Raw genomic sequence first — 22,510 nt, 5'->3', positions numbered from 1 at the left:
TTATTTAAATTATCAATGCCAAATTCCCCTTTTTTTTTTTTTTTTTTTGTCTTTTTTTGTGACCGGCAACGGATAGCAACCCCCAGTGTCGCGCCCGTACCGGACCGGGACCGGCAACGGGATCGCAACCCTTGGCGCTGCGCCCGCCCCTCGCTCAGCCAGTGAGCGGGAACCGGTCTGTTTGTTGGATCCGAACCCTCGGCGGGAGCGCCGCCGCGCTTCCCAAGCGGCGCACTGTAGCAGTGCACCACCGGGCCGGCCCCAAATTCACCTTTTTTAAAAAATTAAAAAGTTTGAATACAAAGTAGTAAGTTATAAAAATGTATGATAGCATTCCTTTTTATTTGGGGAAAAATTATATGAAAGATATGTTTATATGTGTATGAAGGTCTATGATTTATACACTAGTTATTCGTGATGGGATTGATTTATTTTGTATATGTCTGTATTATTTGAATTTTTTTGGTCAGGAAAAAAGATGGTATAAAAAGGAGTAGGTGGTAAAGCTTTAAGTGGAATTGATGTTTAAAGTGTTATATCAAAAAGTAGGTTTTCCAAGTCTTGAGAAAAGACTGCTTTATTGGATTACTTTTATGCTTGGATATAATGTATCTGTATAGTACATAACCATACATTGGGCCCTAGCATTCTAATATTTGAGTGAATTTAACTATCATAAGGAAGAGAAATAGTCTAATTGAGTGAAAAGCTTGAAGGTATGAAAAAATAAACTAATTTTGCTACCTAGAGTTACATTAATTCTTTTAATATGTTAATTAATTAAAGTGATCATGGCAGAAGCCATAAAAGAATTCAGCCATCAATATCATGATATTATTTGCATTCCATTTTCTGTGTGACCATAAATTGTTAGGTATTGCAACATATGTAACATAAACCACGTCAGCTGTTTCCTCCCTCACTGTTGACAAGGGCCCCATTCATAACTTTTCTTTTTATCCTTTCAGTGAATAAGTAATTATTCAATATAGAAGGCAGGATATTTGGAACTGGCTATTTAATGTGGCAGCACTCTGTAATGAAATCTTCTGTTACTGGCAACCTGAGAGGGGAATGTAACAATTCCATCATGGCTGTAACTTTATCTGCTTTGACTGACTGTTTATTTGGCACATCAGTGCACCTTTTATCCCAGTGAGTGACAGCTCCAGAAGGGTCACATTTACATCCATTCTATCATGTATTGTAATATTTAATGGCGGACAAGGTTGAGTGAGACTGGGAGTAATTTGAACTTGCTTTTGCACTGAGTTGAGGCTAAAAGACAGCTTGATCCCCAGTATTGTGGTGTAACATGCTATGACTTAGCGTTTGTTTATGAAGGCTAATCTCACTGATTACTATTTTTTGAAAAAAAGCTTCAGTCAAGTAGAGTATTTGTTCTACTAAAATAAAACTCTCCAGTACAAACTCTTTTAAGTTACTGTGCTATTTACTTTTCTCCCCCAATCAGTGACCACTTCTATAAATTAATCATTTCACGGTATTTCTCTTTAAGTGAGGCTTTATTCTGTCTCATTTAGTAAATGAGGCTTAGAAGGGAGTAATTATTAAGAACCTGTGAGTTCTAATATACAGCATTAATTTTTTTTTTTATTTTTGAGAATTTGGAAACAGAAAAATCAGGTGTATGTATTAGACTATATTCCAGATGTTTCAATAAGGTGTGTTTAAGAAGACATTTATATAACTATTTCAGTTATGAAACTGAACTACAAGTGAAATTGTCCAGGAGAAGCTATACTGGATGATAATTTTATTGATGGTTTGCATTCCATGGCACGTTATTGAATTTCAGATATACTTGTTCCTCACAAGCAACCTGCCTTCGTTATTAAGTACTAATATTTTGCATTTATTTTCATACCTTTACTAGGGAAGAATGTTCTCTTCTTTACTAGTTTTTTAGTGATACTTTAGATTCAACTTGATATTTCTATTCTTTTGTAAATTATATTTAAAATGCTTTTTTTTTTTGGTCCTTTTTGTGACCGGCCGCACCACGCTCAGCCAGTGAGCGCATCACACCGGCCATCCCTATATAGGATCCGAACCCGTGGCGGGAGCACTGCTGTGCTCCCAGCGCCGCACTTTCCCGAGTGCGCCACGGGCTCAGCCCTTAAAATGCTTTTTAAAAAACATTTGTATATTATTGAATATTTGAATGAGCTGTGCTGTGAACAAAACTATCAACTATGAACTATAACATCACAAGTTCACATAAAGCCTAAGCAAAAATTAAAATTGTCCTCTACATTGTCTTATTATTTTTATAATTTATGAACGAGGAGAGTCAAAATGTACTTAAAACATTTGGCATTGGAGAGTTAGAGTGGTATGTCAGAAAGAATGAAAACGTGGAAACATTTGTAACTTTTACAAGAGAAAGAGTACCAATTTTGAAATGGAATTTGTAGTATTTTCTTTAATGGCAAGTTTTAGATACTAAATATCTTGAAAATTCTTATAAGTTTTTATTCCAGAAGTGGTTTGATAACATTTTTTGTGGTAGTCCTGACATTAGTTATCTTTTCTTTCCTTTGTTACAGCCCCCTGGCCACTGTTCTAGGTGCTGTTCTACTAAACAAGGAAATAGTCAAGAGTCTTCAAATACCACTAAGAAGGATCATGGTGGGAAATCCAAGATACCCAAAATATATTTTGGGACACGCACACACAAGCAGATTGCTCAAATTACTAGAGAGCTCCGGAGGACAGCATACTCAGGGGTCCCAATGACTATTCTTTCCAGCAGGGATCATACTTGTGTTCATCCTGAAGTAGTCGGTAACTTCAACAGAAATGAAAAGTGCATGGAATTGCTGGATGGAAGAAATGTGAGTAAAGTAATTTTGTTGTAGAGAAAAAATAAAGCTGAAAAGATTCAAATTACTTTATATGTTTTATATTTACATTTCCAGTGATAGTCAAATACTTAAGAAATTCAAATTAATTGCTTAGTATTGATATGTTTTGAAAAATAATTTTGCCATAAGAAAATCTTTATTCAAGTTTAGAATTATGAGGTTTGGTTCTAAAACTTGGGGATATTTAATTCCTCAAAATTAATTTCCATTGTATTCAGATGTCTTCTTACTTTCTTCTTTTAAATCCCTTTGCCAAAAATAGTCAAAAGCAAATGATGTCATATATGAAGAGATAAAAGTGTTTAAATGATTTAGTTTAATGAGCTCTAGTTAATGTACTTTACATATTTTAAAACTTCAAAAGAAGTTAATTTAGGCTCTCAGCAAATTTTGAGGTTTTTTTTAATTGAGTGAGAAATATGATTATCCTGTCTTATAATTTTGATTAGTACAAAATTCTCTTTTAAAAATTATGTTGGATTATTAACTTTAAAAAGATGTCATTGGTGGTTTTGAAATTTTCCAGAGAAATTAGAAACATATGAATTTGAACAGAAATATAGAAGTCTTTCTTACCAAAGACTTAAATGATTTGTTTTAGCAGTATTAGTTTGGAAGTCTGTTTTCTGGTATGATAACTAATTTACTTTAAAATTAAAGTTGTAAGTATGAAATTATACCCAGAAATCACTAGTAAACCACAAATTGGTAGTATATGAAATGACCAATGATATTTTAATGTATTTTGAAAGTTGTTTTGTCTTTCATTAGTATTTTACCGGATGTAGTTGGTTCTACACAAAAGACTATGAGCTATAGCCCCTATAGTTTTATTTCATTGATATGAATAAATTATTTTGTATTATGCTTTTCTTTCTCAAAACTTTCTTTTATTAGGTGAGAATTTATTTAACTTTATTTAGGGATATTCAAAAGATACTTTAATAGATATTCAAAGATAATGAGATTATAAAGTATAAGTAGTAGTAAAGGGCTCCAGTGGAAAAACTTGAGTGACTTATTCGGAGCCAGGAATAGAATACAGAATTATTGAATTAGAACCATTGTTGAAATTCTACAGTGATATTTATTTCCACATAAGTTCTTTGTAACTAACCAAGAAATTGTGGAATCCCTTCACTCTATATGTTTAAAAAGTTCTCTTCAAAGACAGATGAAAATATTAAAAAGTCAAATGCTAAAAGGAAATAAAAGAAAGAAAAAGCTCTTCATGGTAAAACTTCATAAATTTCATCCTCAAGTAGACTTCTTGCTAACTGATCAGCTGAATTCCACAAATGCTTGATATATTTTTTTGTTATATGGTTTATGCAAGAAGACTTGCTGGCATTGTCATTATATTTTTATCTCTTTTTTTTACTTGTTTTGAGAAAATTATTATGTATTTGTAAAAAATACATACATTGGTAAAAGCAATTACAAACTAAGATTGTATATAGAAGGCAAATAGTCTTATTCTATTTTTATTTTTAGTGGCTGGCTAGTACAGGGATCCAAACCCATAAGTCTTATTTTATGTAATTTTCTAGAATCTTACAGTGCTAGTTAATGTTTTTTGCTTGATCTTTACTTTCATAAATTTGAATTATGTAAAAATAAAAAGTAATTCAATAGACTTCAATGTTCACAATTTTTCACTGGTCTTTGTCTTTAAAGTTAGGTTGTTTGAACAAAGTATTTTATTTTTTAATATTAGCAATATCAATAATTGAAAATGTAGTTTGTCTTTGAAGTTAGTTTGTTTGAACAAAGTATTTTATTTTTAATATTAGCAATATCAATAATTGAAAATGTCTGCTTCTGGTTTGCCTTGACCTTATTCTGCCTCAGAATGCTCACCTCATGGGCATACAAGAACATTCTTTTTCTTGTTCCCAAGCCCTCAGTGTAATTTGGTATTGTAATGAGGGCCAATTACAAAGTCACCATAGGTGTTTATGTTTAGTATGGCTGAATTACTAAAGCGAAATGATAAATAGATAACTGACAGTTTGAGTGAAAAGAGTTTAAAGTGTGATAACGCTTCAATTGACAGACTCCCCTCGGGGTTGTGTTACACTGCTGAAATGGATGAGCTTTTCTGATTTTGCTATCAGCCTGCACAGGGGTGTCATTCTAAGTGTCCTTAAAGTGTAAACTTTCTGATTTTTTGGCTTGATCAGGAGGCACATGAGTTTTTCGTTCAGTTTCTTTTACTAAACTGCCTTTATGCTGGAAAAGTATGTACTTACCTGTTAAAATTACTTCTTGTTGCAATTAAGAAAAAATAATTTTAACTAGAGCCAGAAATGACAGTTCTAAAAAAACATTTTAGAATATTTATTTTTTATTAAAATGAGACTTAACAGTTTATAATCATAGACTCCAAAGGCACCTTACTGATCATTTTCTACAAAGATAAGCTTTTAAAATTATATGGAAGATGCTTGAAATGAAGAAATGGTGAACGCCTTATTTTTAAACTCAGTCTGTATCAAACTCAGTGTGAAAGATAATTGGCACATCTCCACCTGTCTCTGGATCCTAGAGTCACAGAATTCGAGAGCTGGAAGGAACCTTAAAAATGGTATAGTCAGTGAGTCAGAATCTTAAAAGACTTATGGTTCACCTACTCTTTTGATGCTTAGTCACATGAGAAAATGGGTCCTTAAGTTTGCCCAATCAAACAAGCAATTAGCAAGAAAGGGGGAACCAGAACCCAAGTTTTCAAACTCTTAGTTCATTGCTATTTTGGTTACACTAGAAACAAAAACAAAAGATGGCATTAAGGTATGAGAAAGTTAGACAAAGTAAGTGAACATGACATAGAAAGTAAATGAAATAAATATAGGTAGGTGAGCCTTTTCCTCCTAATTTTTATTTTTAATACTTTGGAGGATTAACAAGTAGTTTCCCTTAACGTGGCTGAGTACAAAGTTTTAGAACTAGTCCTCAGCTCTTCATGTCTTATCCTTTGATTTGCTGACAGTCTTTCATAGGTATGAGCCTTTTATTGTTTATTCTGTTTCTAGCAATTTCTAGATACCTTTGTATATATAATGATGTATTTAGGTTTTGAAAACTTAGACTCTCCTTTTGGATAGTTTGTATATGAAAATGTAGACACGTAATTTATATATATTATATATGACTATTTTTCACTGATTAAGGATAGCAAACTGGGAAAGAAATATTATTTCAAAATTACATTTAATTTTTTTGTTGATACATAGAATTAATGAATATAAAAATGACCCATTATTCAACCACTCAGTTCCAAATGACAATTGAAAAAGAAAAGTGATACACGTATGTGGTTAAAAGATTATAGGAAAGCATAAAACAAAAAGAAGCTCTCTCTTTCCAGCTCTTCCCATCCCCTTAACCCTTTAAGGAAACTTCTATAACATTTCATGTATATTCTGCCAGAACATTTAAAAAATGTATCTGCTACAATATTATGTGTATATATTCTTTTTAAAAAACCAATTTACATGAAATTAATTATTCTACACACATTATTTAACACCTGTTTTAAATAGGTGCTATCTCACTAATTATCTCACTTATTAATAATCCATATTGCCAGGGGAAAATTAACTTTGTTCTTGTTATTTTAATATCGGATAACATAATATTGGATGTATCCTTGTGTATATATGTAAAGAAGAAATATGAAATGAAATACATTAAAAAGTTAATAGTACATTCTTTGTGTGATGGAATTACAGATAATTTAAGTTTTGGGGGGGGTTTGTACTCTTTTTCCCCACGGGACATTACAATACACCTACCTACTTTCTTTCCTTCTTACTTATATTTGAGTAAGTAATACTGCCATGTAGATTGAAATTGAAAAAGTGCAAAGGGGTCTGTAGTGAAAAATCTCTCCCACTCATATGCCCAAGTCACTTAGTTCTTATCCTAGAAAGCAACCAATGATACCATTGCTCTGTGTATTCTTCCAGAATATTTTATGCCTAATATCACTTTAATCAGAACAAAGCCACAACAAACATAATTAAAAAAAATTTTTTTAAGTTAATTTTGAGTATCTGGATCTCTGAGTCTGAGTCAACTAATACAGTTTCTTTAAAATGGTTGTGATTGTAGATATGGTATAATCTGTTTCCTCTGCAAAATCTTAGCCTTGTGGCATTAATGATGTTCCCAAAATTCTGAGGTAAACTTATCTTATCCCTTCTATTCCAATATTGGTTTACATTTCAGTTATGCATATTTGTTTTTAGGGAAAATCCTGCTATTTTTATCATGGTGTTCATAAAATTAGTGATCACCACACATTGCAGACTCTCCAAGGAATGTGCAAAGCTTGGGATATAGAAGAACTTGTCAGCCTGGGGAAAAAACTAAAGGCATGTCCATATTACACAGCTCGAGAACTACTAGAAGATGCTAACATAATATTTTGTCCCTACAACTATCTTCTAGATGCACAAATAAGGGAAAGTGTGAGTATATATGTAAAAATCAGAAGAATGTTTTTCCTGCTTTTGGGGATTTAAATGATGAGTGTAAAAGCTTTTAGATGTTTTAATGTCTTTATTTTTTGTTTTATATTTAATTTATGTAAGTAAACTTATATAAACATGATAATACTGAAAAGATATTCTAAGGTGTATTAAAAACTGAATTTTAGATGTAGCCATTTTAATTTCTGAAATAATGAGCAATTTTAAGGACATAGTGACCGAACTGGGATTATATGAGGGTTTCTCACCCTCGGCAGTAATGACTTTTTGGTCTGGATAATTTTGTTGCATTGTGCTGCCTTGTGCATTGTAGGATGTTTAATAGCATCCCTAGTTTTATCTACTAGTTGCCAGTAGCACGTTCACAGTTGCAACCATCAAAAATGTCTCCAGAGGGGGCTGGCCTGTGGCTCACTTGGGAGAGTGTAGTGCTGATAACTCCAAGGACGCAGGTTCAGATCTCTATATAGGGATGGCCAGTTAGCTCACTTGGGAGAGTGTGATTCTGACAACACCAAGTCAAGGGTTAAGATCCCCTTACCGGTCATTTTAAGAAATAAATTTTTAAAAAAAAGTCTCCAGACATTACCAGATGTCCCCTTGGGGGCAAAGTTGTCCCCATTTGAGACCCATCACTCTTTCCATTTATAAATGATCAAAAATAATTATTTAAAAACAACTCTCTGAAATAACTATATTTTTAAGAACTTATGTTGGGAGATTTTGCATACTATGCAAATTAAGCTTTGTGAGCTTTTGAGAAGTGAACTTCAGATACAGCATTTGTGTTTATTTGCCTGCTAGTTCTTAGAGGCATCTAATTGTTGCAACATAAGACAAAAAAGCAAATAACTTGGTATAGTTAATTGTTATTCTTCTCTTTAGGTCTGGCTACACAGTTATTACTACCTTTCTATTTCTTTAAGTTTAAAATTAATAGGCATTATGTTTATTATCCCTAATGTCCTACCTTTTATTCAGTTGTCTCTTAATGAGGCCTTTTCTCTCTGAGCCGTTGTACATATCAATGCCAGGTCAGTCTTCCTAATACTACTTTTATTACATACCTCCCCTGCTTAATAATCTCTTATTTCTCCCCTTGCTCAAGGGATAAAGTCCATACTCATGTTTCTTAAGTTTATATTCAAGATACTCAATAGTCTGACCTGGATCTGCCTTTTCAGCATTCTTTGCTAAAACTACCAACTTGAACCTTTCAAAAATGACCTCGTAGTCTCCTGAGGATACCTTGTTCTTTCCTATATCCCTCCTTTTGGTGGCACCTCTGTTGAAATGCCCCTGCTCTTTCTTTCTCTAATGCCAAATCCTGTTATCTTTTAACTTCCAGAGTATTTTCTACTCTGCCGTGGTTCCTTCTCATTTTTAGCCTTCTTTATATTATTACTTCCTCAGAATAACTCATGCTTTGTGACATTTCCTTATATTAGTCAGGACTATTTCACTTGCAAGTGACACAAACCCAATGTAAAAAGAGCTAAAGAAAAAATAATTGATTTTTTCTCATTGTGTTGGCTTTATTCTCAGCAAGCTCTTTCCTCATGGTGACAAAGATAACTATAAGCCGCTAGCTAAAGTGGAGAGAAGAACATGATTTTATATTAGTCCCCCAAAATTACTCTGATTGGCCCAGCTTGGATCACATTTCCATTCCTGAACCTGAACCAGTCACTGTGACCACAGAGGTTTGGAATACTTTTATTTAACTGACAAGCCTGGGTTATGAGCCTTACCCTGTTGTGAGAGTGATGATGTCCCTTGATTCGTAGATTAATAGTCCTACCAACATCACATAGGAGTTGGGGAAGAGCAATTCTCAAAGTCTTGCAGGACAGAAAAACGAAATAGATGTATATTACATTATGTTGGTATTGTGAGAATCATTTGAATCTATATCGTTATTTTACTTTTAAAGGTTTCATACTCTTTTAAAAATTATGTTGGAAACTCCTTTTATAGTGGGATTTTATACCCTATGTGAAGCCAGAAGTACCTTGATTCAGGCTCAATTAACACATATTTCTTTTCATTGATTGATTTGGAAAAAATTTTTTTTTCCTTTTTGTCTTTTTTTTTACTGACTGGTAACAGGATCGCAACCCTCGGTGTCGCGCCCGTACTGGGGACCGGCAACGGGATCGCAACCCTCAGTGTTGCACCCGCACTGCGCTCAGCCAGTGAGCGGGAACCGGTCTCCACATGGGATCCGAACCCTCGGTGGGAGCGCCGCTGCGCTCCCAAGCGGCGCACTCTCCAGTGCGCCACCGGGCCGGCCCTGGAAAATATTTTGAGAGTAAAAAAATGACAAGCTCTGTAACAGAGCTATTACTTGGTTGGCTTTAGTGCTTCAGAAGTTTTATTTAACACTTAGAATAAGTTGCTTATGTAATTGCTACAGTGTAAATTTTTAAATGAAATCTCTTACCTGCTGCTGTTATCTCCATTTTGCCAAATGTTTTACTGAAAATTTCTTTTATCTTATAGATGGGGATAAGTCTGAAAGAACAGGTTGTCATTTTAGATGAAGCTCATAACATTGAGGACTGCGCTCGGGAATCAGCAAGTTACAGTATATCAGAGGTTCAGCTTCGGTTTGCTCGAGATGAACTTGATAGTTTGGTCAACAATAATATAAGGAAGAAAGACCATGAACCATTACGAGCTGTATGCTATAGCCTCATTAAGTAAGAATATTTGTCTATCAGTGTATTTGTGCTGTTTTACTATATTAAAAACGTGTTTTATTATGCCAGAGTATTTTAAAATTAATAAAATTTGATTAACCAGGCTACTTGGGAAATTGGTTGTTCCTTCCAGTTAAACTTTTTACAAAAGGCTAGTCCAGTTGTTTGTTCTTTCCAAAAGAATATAATAAACACGATTTATTTTACAGAATTAATAATCATGAATCTTACTCCTAATTTAGGAAGATAATTTAATAGCCCCATAGGATGTGTATAGGACATTGGACAAAAACTAAACATGGTTTTAATTAACATATTTTAAAATTTTGGATCATGGCTTTAATTAATTTCTTTATCCTCCAGTTAGAGTAGGATTCAAGTTTTTTTTTTTTAATTTTTATTGAATCATAATTGATTATACATATTTTGGGGGTTCAACATTGACACATGTTGATCAAATATATATTACTAGCATATATATTGTTATAAATCATACTTATTCTTTATGCCCCTTGTCCAATCTCTCCCCATCTCCCTCTCCTTCCCACTTCCCCCCTCTAATTACCCGAGATTTCTTCTCTCCTCCTGAGAGAGTAATGGTTACTCTGTTGATTTGTTGCCTAGATGATCTGTCCAGGGCTGAGAGGTGTGTTCAGGTCCCCCAATATTATCGTAGAGCAGATGCTTCTTCTGTCACTCTGGAATGAGATTTGTGGAGAGAGACATCCTCTTCTTTTCTTTGGTCTCTGCTGGTGACTCTCCTTGTGTCAATGTACTACAGTGGCTGGAGGACCATCTGCATGGTGGTTGTGGCATCCAGCCGCTTTTGTGGCAGGCATGGTTATTGTGGTGGCTGTGGTGGGCCACCCACATGGGGGTGATGTTTTTGGCATGCTCCTTACCTAGTTGGTGGTGGCAATGGCAATGTGCCTGGTTGTGGGGGGTGGGGTGGCGGGTTCCAGGCTCTGACTCCATGCCTCAGGACCCTGGGCGGGCCCGTGGCACTGGCAGTGTGCCTGGTTGTCCCCCCTTGGTGGCCTAGGGGACTTCCAGTCCTTCTAGGTGTTATAGGTGTTGTTTGGTGAAATGAGACCTTAACTAGTTAATATCAAACTTTATCTCTGGTTGTGGGTACTCTGTTTTTTCTTTCAGTTCTGTGTTGGATTATTTGCTGTTCCCACCACTTAAACTCTGTGCTAGAACTAATTTGTTCTCCTTTGCTTACTTCTAAAATAGGGAAACTTCCTGTGGGACCAGTACTTGAGCTGTGTGGTTGAACTAAATTGCTGCTTTGCTGTTGATTCCCTGGGAAAGGCTTTTAGTGCAGCTCAGGTTTTAATGGTTGACTTTATAGGACTTCCGGGTTTAGTGAAATCCAGCACACCTGGGTTGTGTAGAAACACTTTGTCTTTTCATCAAACTGCAACCCATGCAAGTCTATATCCCTGACCAGTCTCCTTTGAGTGGTCCTATGCTGATTGGGGGGCAGATCAGCTGTCCTTGCTGTGTCCCAGTGTTCTCTCAGTGGGCCCGTCTCCCCCACCACCTGTGCTGCAAACACTTCCCATGGGACGGGCTGTACACTAGTTTCTTGTGATGATTCACCAGCCTCTGAGTGGCTCCTTTTTTTCAGTTGTTATAGCTCCTTGCTCCTATGTGGGTCCACAGGAACCCTGTTAGTGGTCTTGCTGGCCTGAGGGCCACCAAGGCCCTCTTCTCCCCTGCTGCTTCCTTGCAACTTCATCCGAGGGCACAGCTGCGGCTTTTGCTGGCTCCTCCATGTGCTCAGCAGCTCCTGACTGTATGTGGCCAGGGCTCAAAATGGTCAGAGCAGTTTTATATTTCTCTTGTTGTGTCTTCTCCTGCCTTCATGTACTCCGTAGGTCTCTTCTCTTCCCCTAAGTTCTAGCAGCCCCAGTTGGCTGTCGTTGCTTTTTAATAGGTGTAAATTCAGTTGATTTGTGGGAGAGAGTGATGCTGGGGACCATCTAGTCTGCCATCTTGATTGTATCTCCCCCTAAGTTCTTATTTTGTTACATGTTTTAAAGATTTTATTTTGTCTATGAAGGCAAGGGGAAAGATGGGGCTTCAAGGGAGATTTCTTTTCTTTTTAATAGAAAAGACTTAGGTGTGTTTATGTTGGAAAGTTCTAAGTTTTAGGAGAGTATTTCATTTTACAGATGTAAGTCTTGAATTATTTGTTGCTTTGCCTCACATGTATTTGTCACCTCTTTTCCCCTGGGTGATGAAGCCACAAAAAGAATTACTCAAAGCCCATTTCTTCCGAGCAGTGAGAGACCCCGAAGGGGTTAATTTCCCAGAACCCTCAAGTGAGAGGCATTGCTTCCTTTGGAAATTAACTGTGAACTGGGTTCTCGCCTTTTTTTGTCTTTTTCCGTGTCCGGCAACGGATCGCAACCCTCAGTGTCGCCCCCGTACCGGACCAGGACCGGCAACGGGATCGCAACCCTTGGTGTTGCCCCCGCACCTCGCTCAGCCAGTGAGCGGGAACCGGTCTGTATGTGGGATCCGAACCCTCGGCGGGAGCGCCTCCGCGCTTCCCAAGCGGCGCACTAGCGCAGTGCGCCCCCGGGCCGGCCCTTAATGAGTTTTAATTAACCAAGATTTAAGTACTCTAAAATGACTTAGTACTAATTTTACTAAAATATACATTAGATAATTTCCATTTTGTTACACATTAAGTTGTTGATCTAGAATCTAGAATTTTAGTAAAATTTACATTAGATAATTTCCATTTTGTTAGACATTAAGTTGTTGATCTAGAATCTGGAATCTCAGTATCTTAGGAAAAAACCTCCCCTAGCTCTATCTCCCATTCTATTTATTGCAGCATTTTTCTGTTTCCTTCATAGTATACTTTAAAAAAATTTTGTATATTATATAGTTACATGGTCTGAACATAAAATGTATGCAAAATGTAATAAAAACCTTCCCACTCCATCCCCTACTGCTTAGTTCCTGTTTTCCTAACAAGTTTATCACTCAATGCATATTTATACGTATATGAGCAAGTGTTGATATATTTTCTTATCCCTCATTTTTTGTCCAAATGATGGTATGCTATATACATACATTTTTCTACATCTTGCTTTTTTTCACTTAACAATATATTTTAGAAATCTTTCCATATCAAGACCTAGAAAGCTTTCTCAGTTTTAAAACAGTTGTCTAGAATTCCATTAGATAGATGTACAATAATTTATTTAGCCAGCTTCTGAATAATAGAGGGGGTTGTTTCCAGTCTTTTGCTATTACACTGCTGTAATTAATATCTTTGAACATGTACTATTTTATACATGTACAAGTATATTCATAGGAAAATTCCTAGAAGTGGAATTGTATCAAAGCATAGATGTATTTGTAATTTGGATAGATATTGCTAAAATTTACACAGTAGGTAGTGGGTGAATGGGGTACTGATGTATGCTTCTACCATCAATGTATGAAAGTATGAAAGTTGTTTTTTTCTCACTTGCTAATGGTATCCCAGTATAGTTTTTATTTATGTTTCTCTTAATATGAGTGAAATTAAGCCTATTTAAGGGCCACTTATATTTCTTTTTTTGTGTGTATACTGTGTTGATATCTGTTTTTTGTTGTTGTTGTTGTTGCTCTTGTTATGGTTGTTTCTTTTTCTTATTTACTTATAGAAGCTCTTTATATACTAGCAAATTTTAACCCTTTGCCTGCAATAAAAAGTTACAAATACTTTCCTCCCCATTTTGTCATTTGCTTGTGTCTTTACCTTGTAGAATTTTTGCCATGTAGAATTTTGTCATTTTTATTTTACAGCATAATTTGTTGGAAGAGTTGTCTATCATTGCTAAATCTATTTTTCTTACTTTATTTTCTTCCCTCATTCATCCTAGTAGTGTTGCTGTCTTGCACAATTCTACTTAAACTGTTCTTTCTGAGGTCACCAGTGATCTCTAAAGAGGTCACCAAATCCAAAGTCATTTTGTATTATCTTAACCTCTCTGCAGTGTTGGGTATTGTCGATGACCACTTCTTTGAAAAGCATTTTTGTCTTAGCTTCTATGATATCTCTGGTTTTCTTCCTCCTCCCTGTTTATTTTTCAGTTTCTTTTGATAGTTCTTATTCTGTTTGGTGTTTAAGTGTTGGAGTGCCTCACGACTTGGTACTGGGAACCCAGTTTCTTTTTTAGCCCTTTATTTTCTTTAAATAATATAACCCAGTAGCCTGATCTATAGTACTGGTGAAGCCTGAATCTATGTCTCTAGCCCCAACCTCTCCCTGGAATGCTGTTCTGCATACCCAACTATCTATTTTATATCTCTGGTTTTCAAATAGACATTTCAACTTTACATCCAAAACAAAACTCCTCTCTCTCCCCACCACCTACTGTTTCCCCCCCAATTTTCCCTATATAAGCAAATAGTACCTACCAGTTCCTCAGATCAAAAATCTAAACATTATCCTTGATTACTGTCTTACCTCATCCATTTCATCAGTAAGTCTTTATATGCCACCTACACAGTATATCCCAAATCCATCAATTTCCTTCATTCTCTATATTTATCATTCTAGAATTATCTCTCAGCTAGAATACTGTAACAGCCTCCTAACAGGTCTCTGCTTGTACTCTTGTCTTTCTCCTGTAATCTATTCTGGCTTGGAAGCTGGAATTATCTTTTAAACACTTGAAATATATTGTTTCTTTCTTATTTAAAACTCTCTGTTTAAAACCTTTCCATTGTCCTTTGAATAGAATTCAAATTTATTATCCTTGCTCAAGATGATCTGATTCCTGTTTATCGTGCTAACATTGTTCATACCATTATTCACTGTTGTCCATTGTGCTGCAGCCATATTGGCTTTCTCTCAGGTTCTCAAACAAGCAAAATTTGTTAACCATCTCAGGATATTTGCACTAGCTATTCCTTCTGCTAGGAATACTCTTTTTTTCTGATCCTCCCATAGCTGGATACTTTTTGCATTCATTTGTTCGAATAAATGTCACTTCAGGGAAAGCATCCTAGACATTCAGATCAGAGTAGAGACTAGGTTACATTAACCTAATTTATTTTTGTTATGTCATATATCACTCCCTGTTATTTTCTTGTTTATGTATTTATTTCTATGTTTGTTTCTTGTCCCTTAAGTAGAATGTAATTTCCATGAGATTAAGGACCTTGCCTATCTATAGCTGTTATTTTCACTACTAAGAACAATGTCTGGAATAAAATACACATTCAAACACTTATTGAATGGATGAGTGTGTACATATATCAATGAATGTATTTATATATTTTCTAGTAATGCTTTTTCTTGTGTTAATATGTAACACTTTAATTTCTTAATTAGGTTTTTTTGCATTTCCTCTTACGTTCATTGGGGATGAGTACCTAAGACCTGGCTTTCAGTTGGAGAGACGTTAGTCAATTAAAGCAGTGTGAATCCACAGAACACGATTGGGAAATCATGTTCATGTTTCTCACCTTTGAATAAAAGCTTACTTTTTAGCTGTATAAATGTTTATTTTACAGTGTGAGACATGCATGCTTTTTTAAAGATGTCTTAATTCACATTCATGTCCTAAGAGCTGCAAGGAATACAGTTTAATGTGTAACAATGATGACAATACTCATGTTCTGTTGAAATAGTGCACATAAGGATGATACTGGTTTACAGAATTGTATTATTTTTTTTCAGTTGGTTAGAAGCAAACTCTGAACATCTTATAGAAAGGGATTATGAATCATCCTGTAAAATATGGAGTGGAAATGAAATGCTCTTAAATTTACACAAAATGGGCATCACCACTGCTACTTTTCCCATTTTGCAGGTAAGACTTGTTTTTCCCACCTGTGAAACTCATTAAGTGGATTAGAAGTGATTTCGTAGGGAATAAATCCAGAGTAAATCCAGTGAATAATTCAGAGGAAAAAAATTATCAACTTAATTGTTTTTAAATTTCATTTTATTTTATTGTCTAAATTTGATAATCTTTAAGGGATGGCATGGGTAAATTATGAGTGAAAAAATAACATTATTTAGTTGGGAGGAAATAAGGCTTTAAAGGGATTAATTCCTTTGTTCAAGGCTAAAAGGAGGCAATATTTTTAGGTTGTAAATATATTTTTTATATTATAAAAGTTAAAATTTTGAGGGCTTGCTGGTTAGCTAAGTTGATTAGAGCGCAGCCTTATCACCCCAAGGTCATGGGTTTGGATCCCCATATGGACCAGATACAAAAAAAAAAAAAGTTAAATTTTTGGAAAATAAAAAAAGAGAAATTCATATTTTATTCACCTTAATTTAGCAATTATGAACCTGGGGTTTATGATACAGATCATGAGACTATAAACCTTGTGAAGTTGTATGCAAAATTTTGAGTAAGTGCTTTTGTACAGTTTTTGGGGAAGAGGCTTTATAACTTTCATCATATTTTCAAGATTTTTTTTTTTTTTTTGTAGATAAGAATGTTTTTTTTTTTGTTTCTATTTATTTAAATTAATAGACTTTTTTTTTTAGAGTGGGTGTTTTAGGTTTAGAGAATAATTGAGCAGAAAGTGCAGAATTCTCATATACTCCCACCCCCAGTTCCCCTTCTCCCACGTATGCCCATGTACAGAAACTACAGTTTCCCCTATTATTGACATCTTGCAGTAGTGTAGTATATTTGTTTCAATTGATGAACCAATATTGATACAGTATTGTTCACTAAAGTCCATAGTTTACCTTAGGGCTCATATTTTGTGTTGTCCATTTCAACTAGATTTTGCCTAGTAATCCACCATCATATAGCATATATTCACCATCTTAAAAATCTTCTAGGTTGTACTTATTCAACTCTCTACCACACCATACCCTACTCCTGCCAAACCCCTGGAAACCACAGATATTTTTACTGACTCCATAGTTTTGCTTTTTCCAGAACACCCTATATTGTTGGAATCATACAGTATGTAGTCTTTTCAGACTGGCTTCTTTCACTTAACAGTATGCATTTAAGGTTCCTCCATGTCTTTTTATAGCTTAGTTGCTCATTTCTTTTTATTGTACAATAATATTCCGTTGTTTGGATGTACCACAGTTTATCTGTTCACCTACTGAAGGACATATTTGTGGTTTCCAATTTTTGGCAATTATGAATAAAGCTGCTATACACATGTGTTCATGTTTTTGAGTGGACGTGTTTTCTACTCATTTGGGTGATATTGGATCATGCTTTTGATAAAAACTCATCACCAAAACTAATGGTCACCTAGAGTTTCTCTTATCTTCTAGAAGTTTTATAGTTTCACATTTTACATTTAGGTCTATGATCCATTTTAAATTAATTTTTATGAAAGATGTAAGGTCTGTGTCTATAGTCATTTTTTTACATGTGGGTGTGCAGTTATTCCAGCACCATTTGTTGAAAAGACTATCTTTTCTCCGTTGGATAGTCTGTTTCTTTGTCAGAGATCAGTTGACTATATTTGTGTGGGTATTGTTCTGGGCTTTCTATTTTGTTCCACTGTTCTGTTTGTTTGTTTCTTCACATTGTCTTGATTACTGTTACTTTGTAGTAAATCTTGAAGTTTGAAGTTGTGTAGTGTCAGTATTCTGGCTGTTCTACTTCTTCAATATTGTGTTGGCTATTTTTTTTTTTTTCTTTTTGTCTTTTTTCGTGACCGGCAACGGATCGCAACCCTCAGTGTCGCGCCCGTACCGGACTGGGACCGGCTACAGGATCGCAACCCTCGGTGTTGCACCCACACCTCGCTCAGCCAGTGAGCGGCCGGTCTGTATGTGGGATCCGAACCCTCGGCGGGAGCGCCATTGCACTTCCCAAGCGGCGCACTGTAGCAGTGCGCCACTGGGCCGGCCCTTGTGTTGGCTATTTTTGAGGTTTTGCCTGCCTATATAAACTTAGAATTAGTTTGTCAATATCCACAAAGTAACTTGCTGGGATTTTGATTTGGATTGCATTGAATCTATAGAACAAGTTGGGAAGAACTGACATCTTAACAACATTGAATCTTCCTATTCATGAACATGGAATATCTATTTATTTAGCTTTTATTTGATTTCTTTCATCAGTGTTTTATACTTTTCCTCATATAGATTAAAAGAGGTTTTTTCCCCAGCATTATTGAGGTACAATTGACAAGTGAAAATTGTATTTATTTAAGGTGTACAACGTGGTGTTTTGATTGATATATATATACCGGACCGGGACCGGCAACAGGATCGCAACCCTCGGTGTTGCACCCACACCTCGCTCAGCCAGTGAGCGGCCGGTCTGTATGTGGGATCCGAACCCTCGGCGGGAGCGCCATTGCACTTCCCAAGCGGCGCACTGTAGCAGTGCGCCACTGGGCCGGCCCTTGTGTTGGCTATTTTTGAGGTTTTGCCTGCCTATATAAACTTAGAATTAGTTTGTCAATATCCACAAAGTAACTTGCTGGGATTTTGATTTGGATTGCATTGAATCTATAGAACAAGTTGGGAAGAACTGACATCTTAACAACATTGAATCTTCCTATTCATGAACATGGAATATCTATTTATTTAGCTTTTATTTGATTTCTTTCATCAGTGTTTTATACTTTTCCTCATATAGATTAAAAGAGGTTTTTTCCCCAGCATTATTGAGGTACAATTGACAAGTGAAAATTGTATTTATTTAAGGTGTACAACGTGGTGTTTTGATTGATATATATATATATATATTATGTTAGATATATATTTCTATGTATATTTGATTTGATAAATCATACATATGTTGTAAAATGATTATTGCTGTCAAGGTAATTAACATACCCATTACCTCACAGTTACCTTTAATTTTTGTTTTTCATGGTGGGAACACTTAAGATCTACTCTCTTAGAAATTTCAAGCATACAATACATTATTATTAAGTACATTCACCATGCTGTACAGTAGATCTCCAGAACTTATTCATCTTATAACTAAACATTTATACCCTTTGATCAACATCTCCCCATTTCCCCAACCCCTAGGCCCTGGTAACCACCATTCTATTCTGTGTTTCTACAAGTACCACTTTTTTAGATTACACCTATGAGTATAAGTGATAACATGCAGTATTTGTCTTTCTACGTCAGGCTCGTTTCATTCACGTTGTCATAAATGGCTGGATTTCCTTCTTTTTTTAAGGCTGAATAACATTCCATTGTGTGTGTGTGTGTGTGTGTGTGTGTGTGTGCCCCATTTACTTTATTCCATTCATCACTCACTGTGCTCTTGCTTTTCCCCATGGAAAGAATCATGGGCTGAGGGTGTTTCTCTTGGCACTGAGCTGTACTTCCTTGGGGCGGGGTGACGTGGGTAATATAAAACTATTATTTTTGCCCTCTTCAATGTATCTACTCTCGGATTTTTTGCTCTAACAGTGTGCTAGAACTTCCCTGCTGGACTCCTAGACTCTCACAAAGGTACTCTTATGGGTGGTTGTAAAAATTGGCGCAGTGTGATTAAAAAAAAAATAATAAAAAGGTAAAAAACTTACATTCTGCTATCTTGTTAGTGTCACTTCTCAAAGAGTTTTTTGAGCTGAAAAAGATAAAAACTATTGCTAGCTAACATCACCACCAGCATTCTGGGCATGTGACTATTAAAAAATATATTTTAATCAGGCTGTACTTATAATTTTTGCCCTGCATTTGTAAAATGCAATGTAGTATCATAAGAATTTTTCCATATTGTGACATCTTTTCATAATACTGTTTGCATAAAAATTTTGCCTTTTGAAAGCTATTAATATCTACAATAAAATGGATAAATTGTAGCATATTCATGTAATAGAATACTACACATCAATAAGAAATGAACTACTTCCACCACAACCATATAGATGAATGTTATAGACACCATGCTGAGTGAAAGAAACCAGACACAAAAGAGTACTAACTGCATGATTCTACTTTTATGAAATTTAAGAACAGAAGTTGAAATACTGGTTACTGCTATGTGGGGCAGTTTGGATGAAGAAGGGGCACAAGAGAACATCTGGGACTTTAAGACTGTTTTGTATCCTCATTGAGTATTAGTCACATGGGGGTGTGTGTGTGCTCAGTGAGCTTTACACTTAAGATTAGTGCATTCTACCGTATATATTACATGTCAGTAAAAATGTACAAATAAAATGTCTATCAAAGGAAAAACCTTGGAAAATACAAAAGGGCACAAAGAAAAAAATGACAAACTTGAAGATGATCATTATGAACTTGTTGATTTATGTCTAACCATGCCTTTCTCTATACATATATTCACTTTTACTTCCAATATGATACATGTTTATTTGTAGCCTCTCTTCATTTAATAATATATTGAGTACTTTCCTATTTTAATAAAGATTCTTTCATGTAGTTTTTTAGTTGCAGTGTAACATTTTTGTGAGTACACAAATTCTGCATTTGATTAATTTGATAAATTGGAATATAGGTTGCCAGTTTCACCAGTATAATAAATAATTCTGGTATGAGCATCCTTCTAAATATATCTTTGTACTTATCTCAGATTATTTCCTTCATATATTCTAAATACTAATCCTTTATTGGTTATTGTATTTCATGAACATTCTTGTGTCTATGGTTTGTTTATTGTTTGTGTTTTCAAAAGTTTTTTATTTTAGTGCATTCACATTTACCACTGTTTTTTCTTCTTCTATGAATTATGGTTTTTGAATTTAGTTTAAGCAGTCTTTCCTTATCTTGTGTTATTTCTTTTAAAAGTTTTAAAGTATTTATCTTTTATAAAGCCTGAAATTCATTTTTGTTTATATTGTAAGTTTAAGAAGCCATTTTTTTCCTGTGTGAAGAATTGTCCCAGCACATTTACTACATAGTTCATTTGTTTCCCTCTGTTTTGTAATTATACATATATGATATAATTTGTAATTATATGTATATGATGCTACTTCTGCCACATATGTAATTTTCATGTATGTGTGAATTTATTTTTGTATTCATTTCTGTTCCATAGTTCTGTTTATCTAAATTGCCACATTTCTTAATTACTGTAGCTTTAGAAAAATGCTTATATTTGGTATGGCATATCCTTACTTTGTTCTTTGAAATTATCTTGGCTGTTCTTTGTTCTACTCTGCCATTTGAATTTTAGACTTAGCTTGAAATTCACATGCAAATTTTTGTTGGAATTTTTATTGGAATTGCACTGAATTTATGAATTAATTTGGAAAGAACTGACATATTTACAATGTGGAATTTTCCCATTCATGAATGAGAGAGATACAGTTCTTCAGTTATTTTCTCTTTCTATATATTTTTCTATAAAATTTTATAATTTTATTTTTAAAAGTCTTAGATGCTCTTGGTTAGATTTATTCCTAGACAGATTTATTCCTAAATTAGATTTATTCCTAGGTTTCTATTGCTGTTACAAATGATATATTCTAAAAATTGCATTTTTTAATTGTTACTGATATATAAAAATGGTAGATGACTTTTGTTCATCTTATAGTAAACCACTTGCAAGGTTTGTCCACAGATCACCTTAAATTTTCCATGTAGATCATCATACTGTCTTTGAATAATGACCATTTCTTTCCACTTCTACACTTATTTCTTTACTGTGTTGGCTAAGATTTCCAGTACATTGTTCATCACAGGCAATGAAAAGACATCCTGGTCTTCTTGCTTATTTTAAAGGGGCAATTACTATTGTTATACACTTTAGTAACACATTTGCTGTAGTTAAAACAATTTTTATTTTATTAACAGCTCTATTGAGATATAGTTCACATGCCTAAAATTCACCCTTTTAACGTGGGTGCTGTAGGTTGTTTATAGTTATTTTTTGTTAGGTTAAGGAAATTTTCTCTAATCATAGTTAGCTAAGAAATTCATTGTTTTGAGGAGCCGAGGGCCACCCCCTCTGCCTGGAAGCAGGCAAGAAAAGAGCACACCCCAGGGATCTCATCAGGTGCCAAGGGCCTCCTCCTCCTCCCCGAAGCAGGCAAGAAACAGAGCACACACAGTGTTCTAGTCAGGAGCCAAGGGCTACCCCCTCCACCTAGAAGCATGCAAAAATAGAGTATGCCCAGAGTCCTAGGCAGGAGCCAAGGGGAACATCCCCTGCCTGGAAGCAGAGAAGGAGCATGCCAAAAACACCACTTCCACATGGGTGGTCTACCACAACCACCACCATAGCCACAGTTGCCACAAAAGAAGATCAAAGCCACAGTAGTAGCCATAGCCACCATACAAGTGGCCTGCCAGACCTCAACTGCATTGACACAAAGAGTGTCACCAGCAGAGACCAGAAAAAGAAGAGGACGTCTCTCTCCTCAAAGCCCACTCCAGAGTAATAGAAGAAGCAACTGCTCTACAGGGTGACCAGACATCAATGTAGAGATACTAGAAATACGAAAACCCAAGAAAATATGACACCACCAAAACAATACAGTAATT

At 35.1% G+C, this 22,510-nt stretch overlaps 1 protein-coding gene across 1 annotated transcript in view; it reads left to right on the top strand.

The window, feature by feature from the left end:
* BRIP1 (BRCA1 interacting protein C-terminal helicase 1) overlaps window positions 1-22,510 on the top strand; it is a 165,200-nt gene that overhangs the window by 48,087 nt on the left and 94,603 nt on the right. The window contains 4 exon segments of the mRNA XM_008576117.1: window positions 2,571-2,858; window positions 7,139-7,360; window positions 9,884-10,083; window positions 15,779-15,911. Coding sequence (XP_008574339.1) covers window positions 2,571-2,858; window positions 7,139-7,360; window positions 9,884-10,083; window positions 15,779-15,911 — 843 coding nt within the window.

This window comes from Galeopterus variegatus, unplaced genomic scaffold (assembly GCF_000696425.1).
Source record: "Galeopterus variegatus unplaced genomic scaffold, G_variegatus-3.0.2 Scaffold1292, whole genome shotgun sequence".
NCBI lineage: Eukaryota > Metazoa > Chordata > Mammalia > Dermoptera > Cynocephalidae > Galeopterus > Galeopterus variegatus.
The sequence above is the reverse complement of the archived record's forward strand: the minus strand, read 5'-3'. Positions and strand labels throughout refer to the sequence as shown.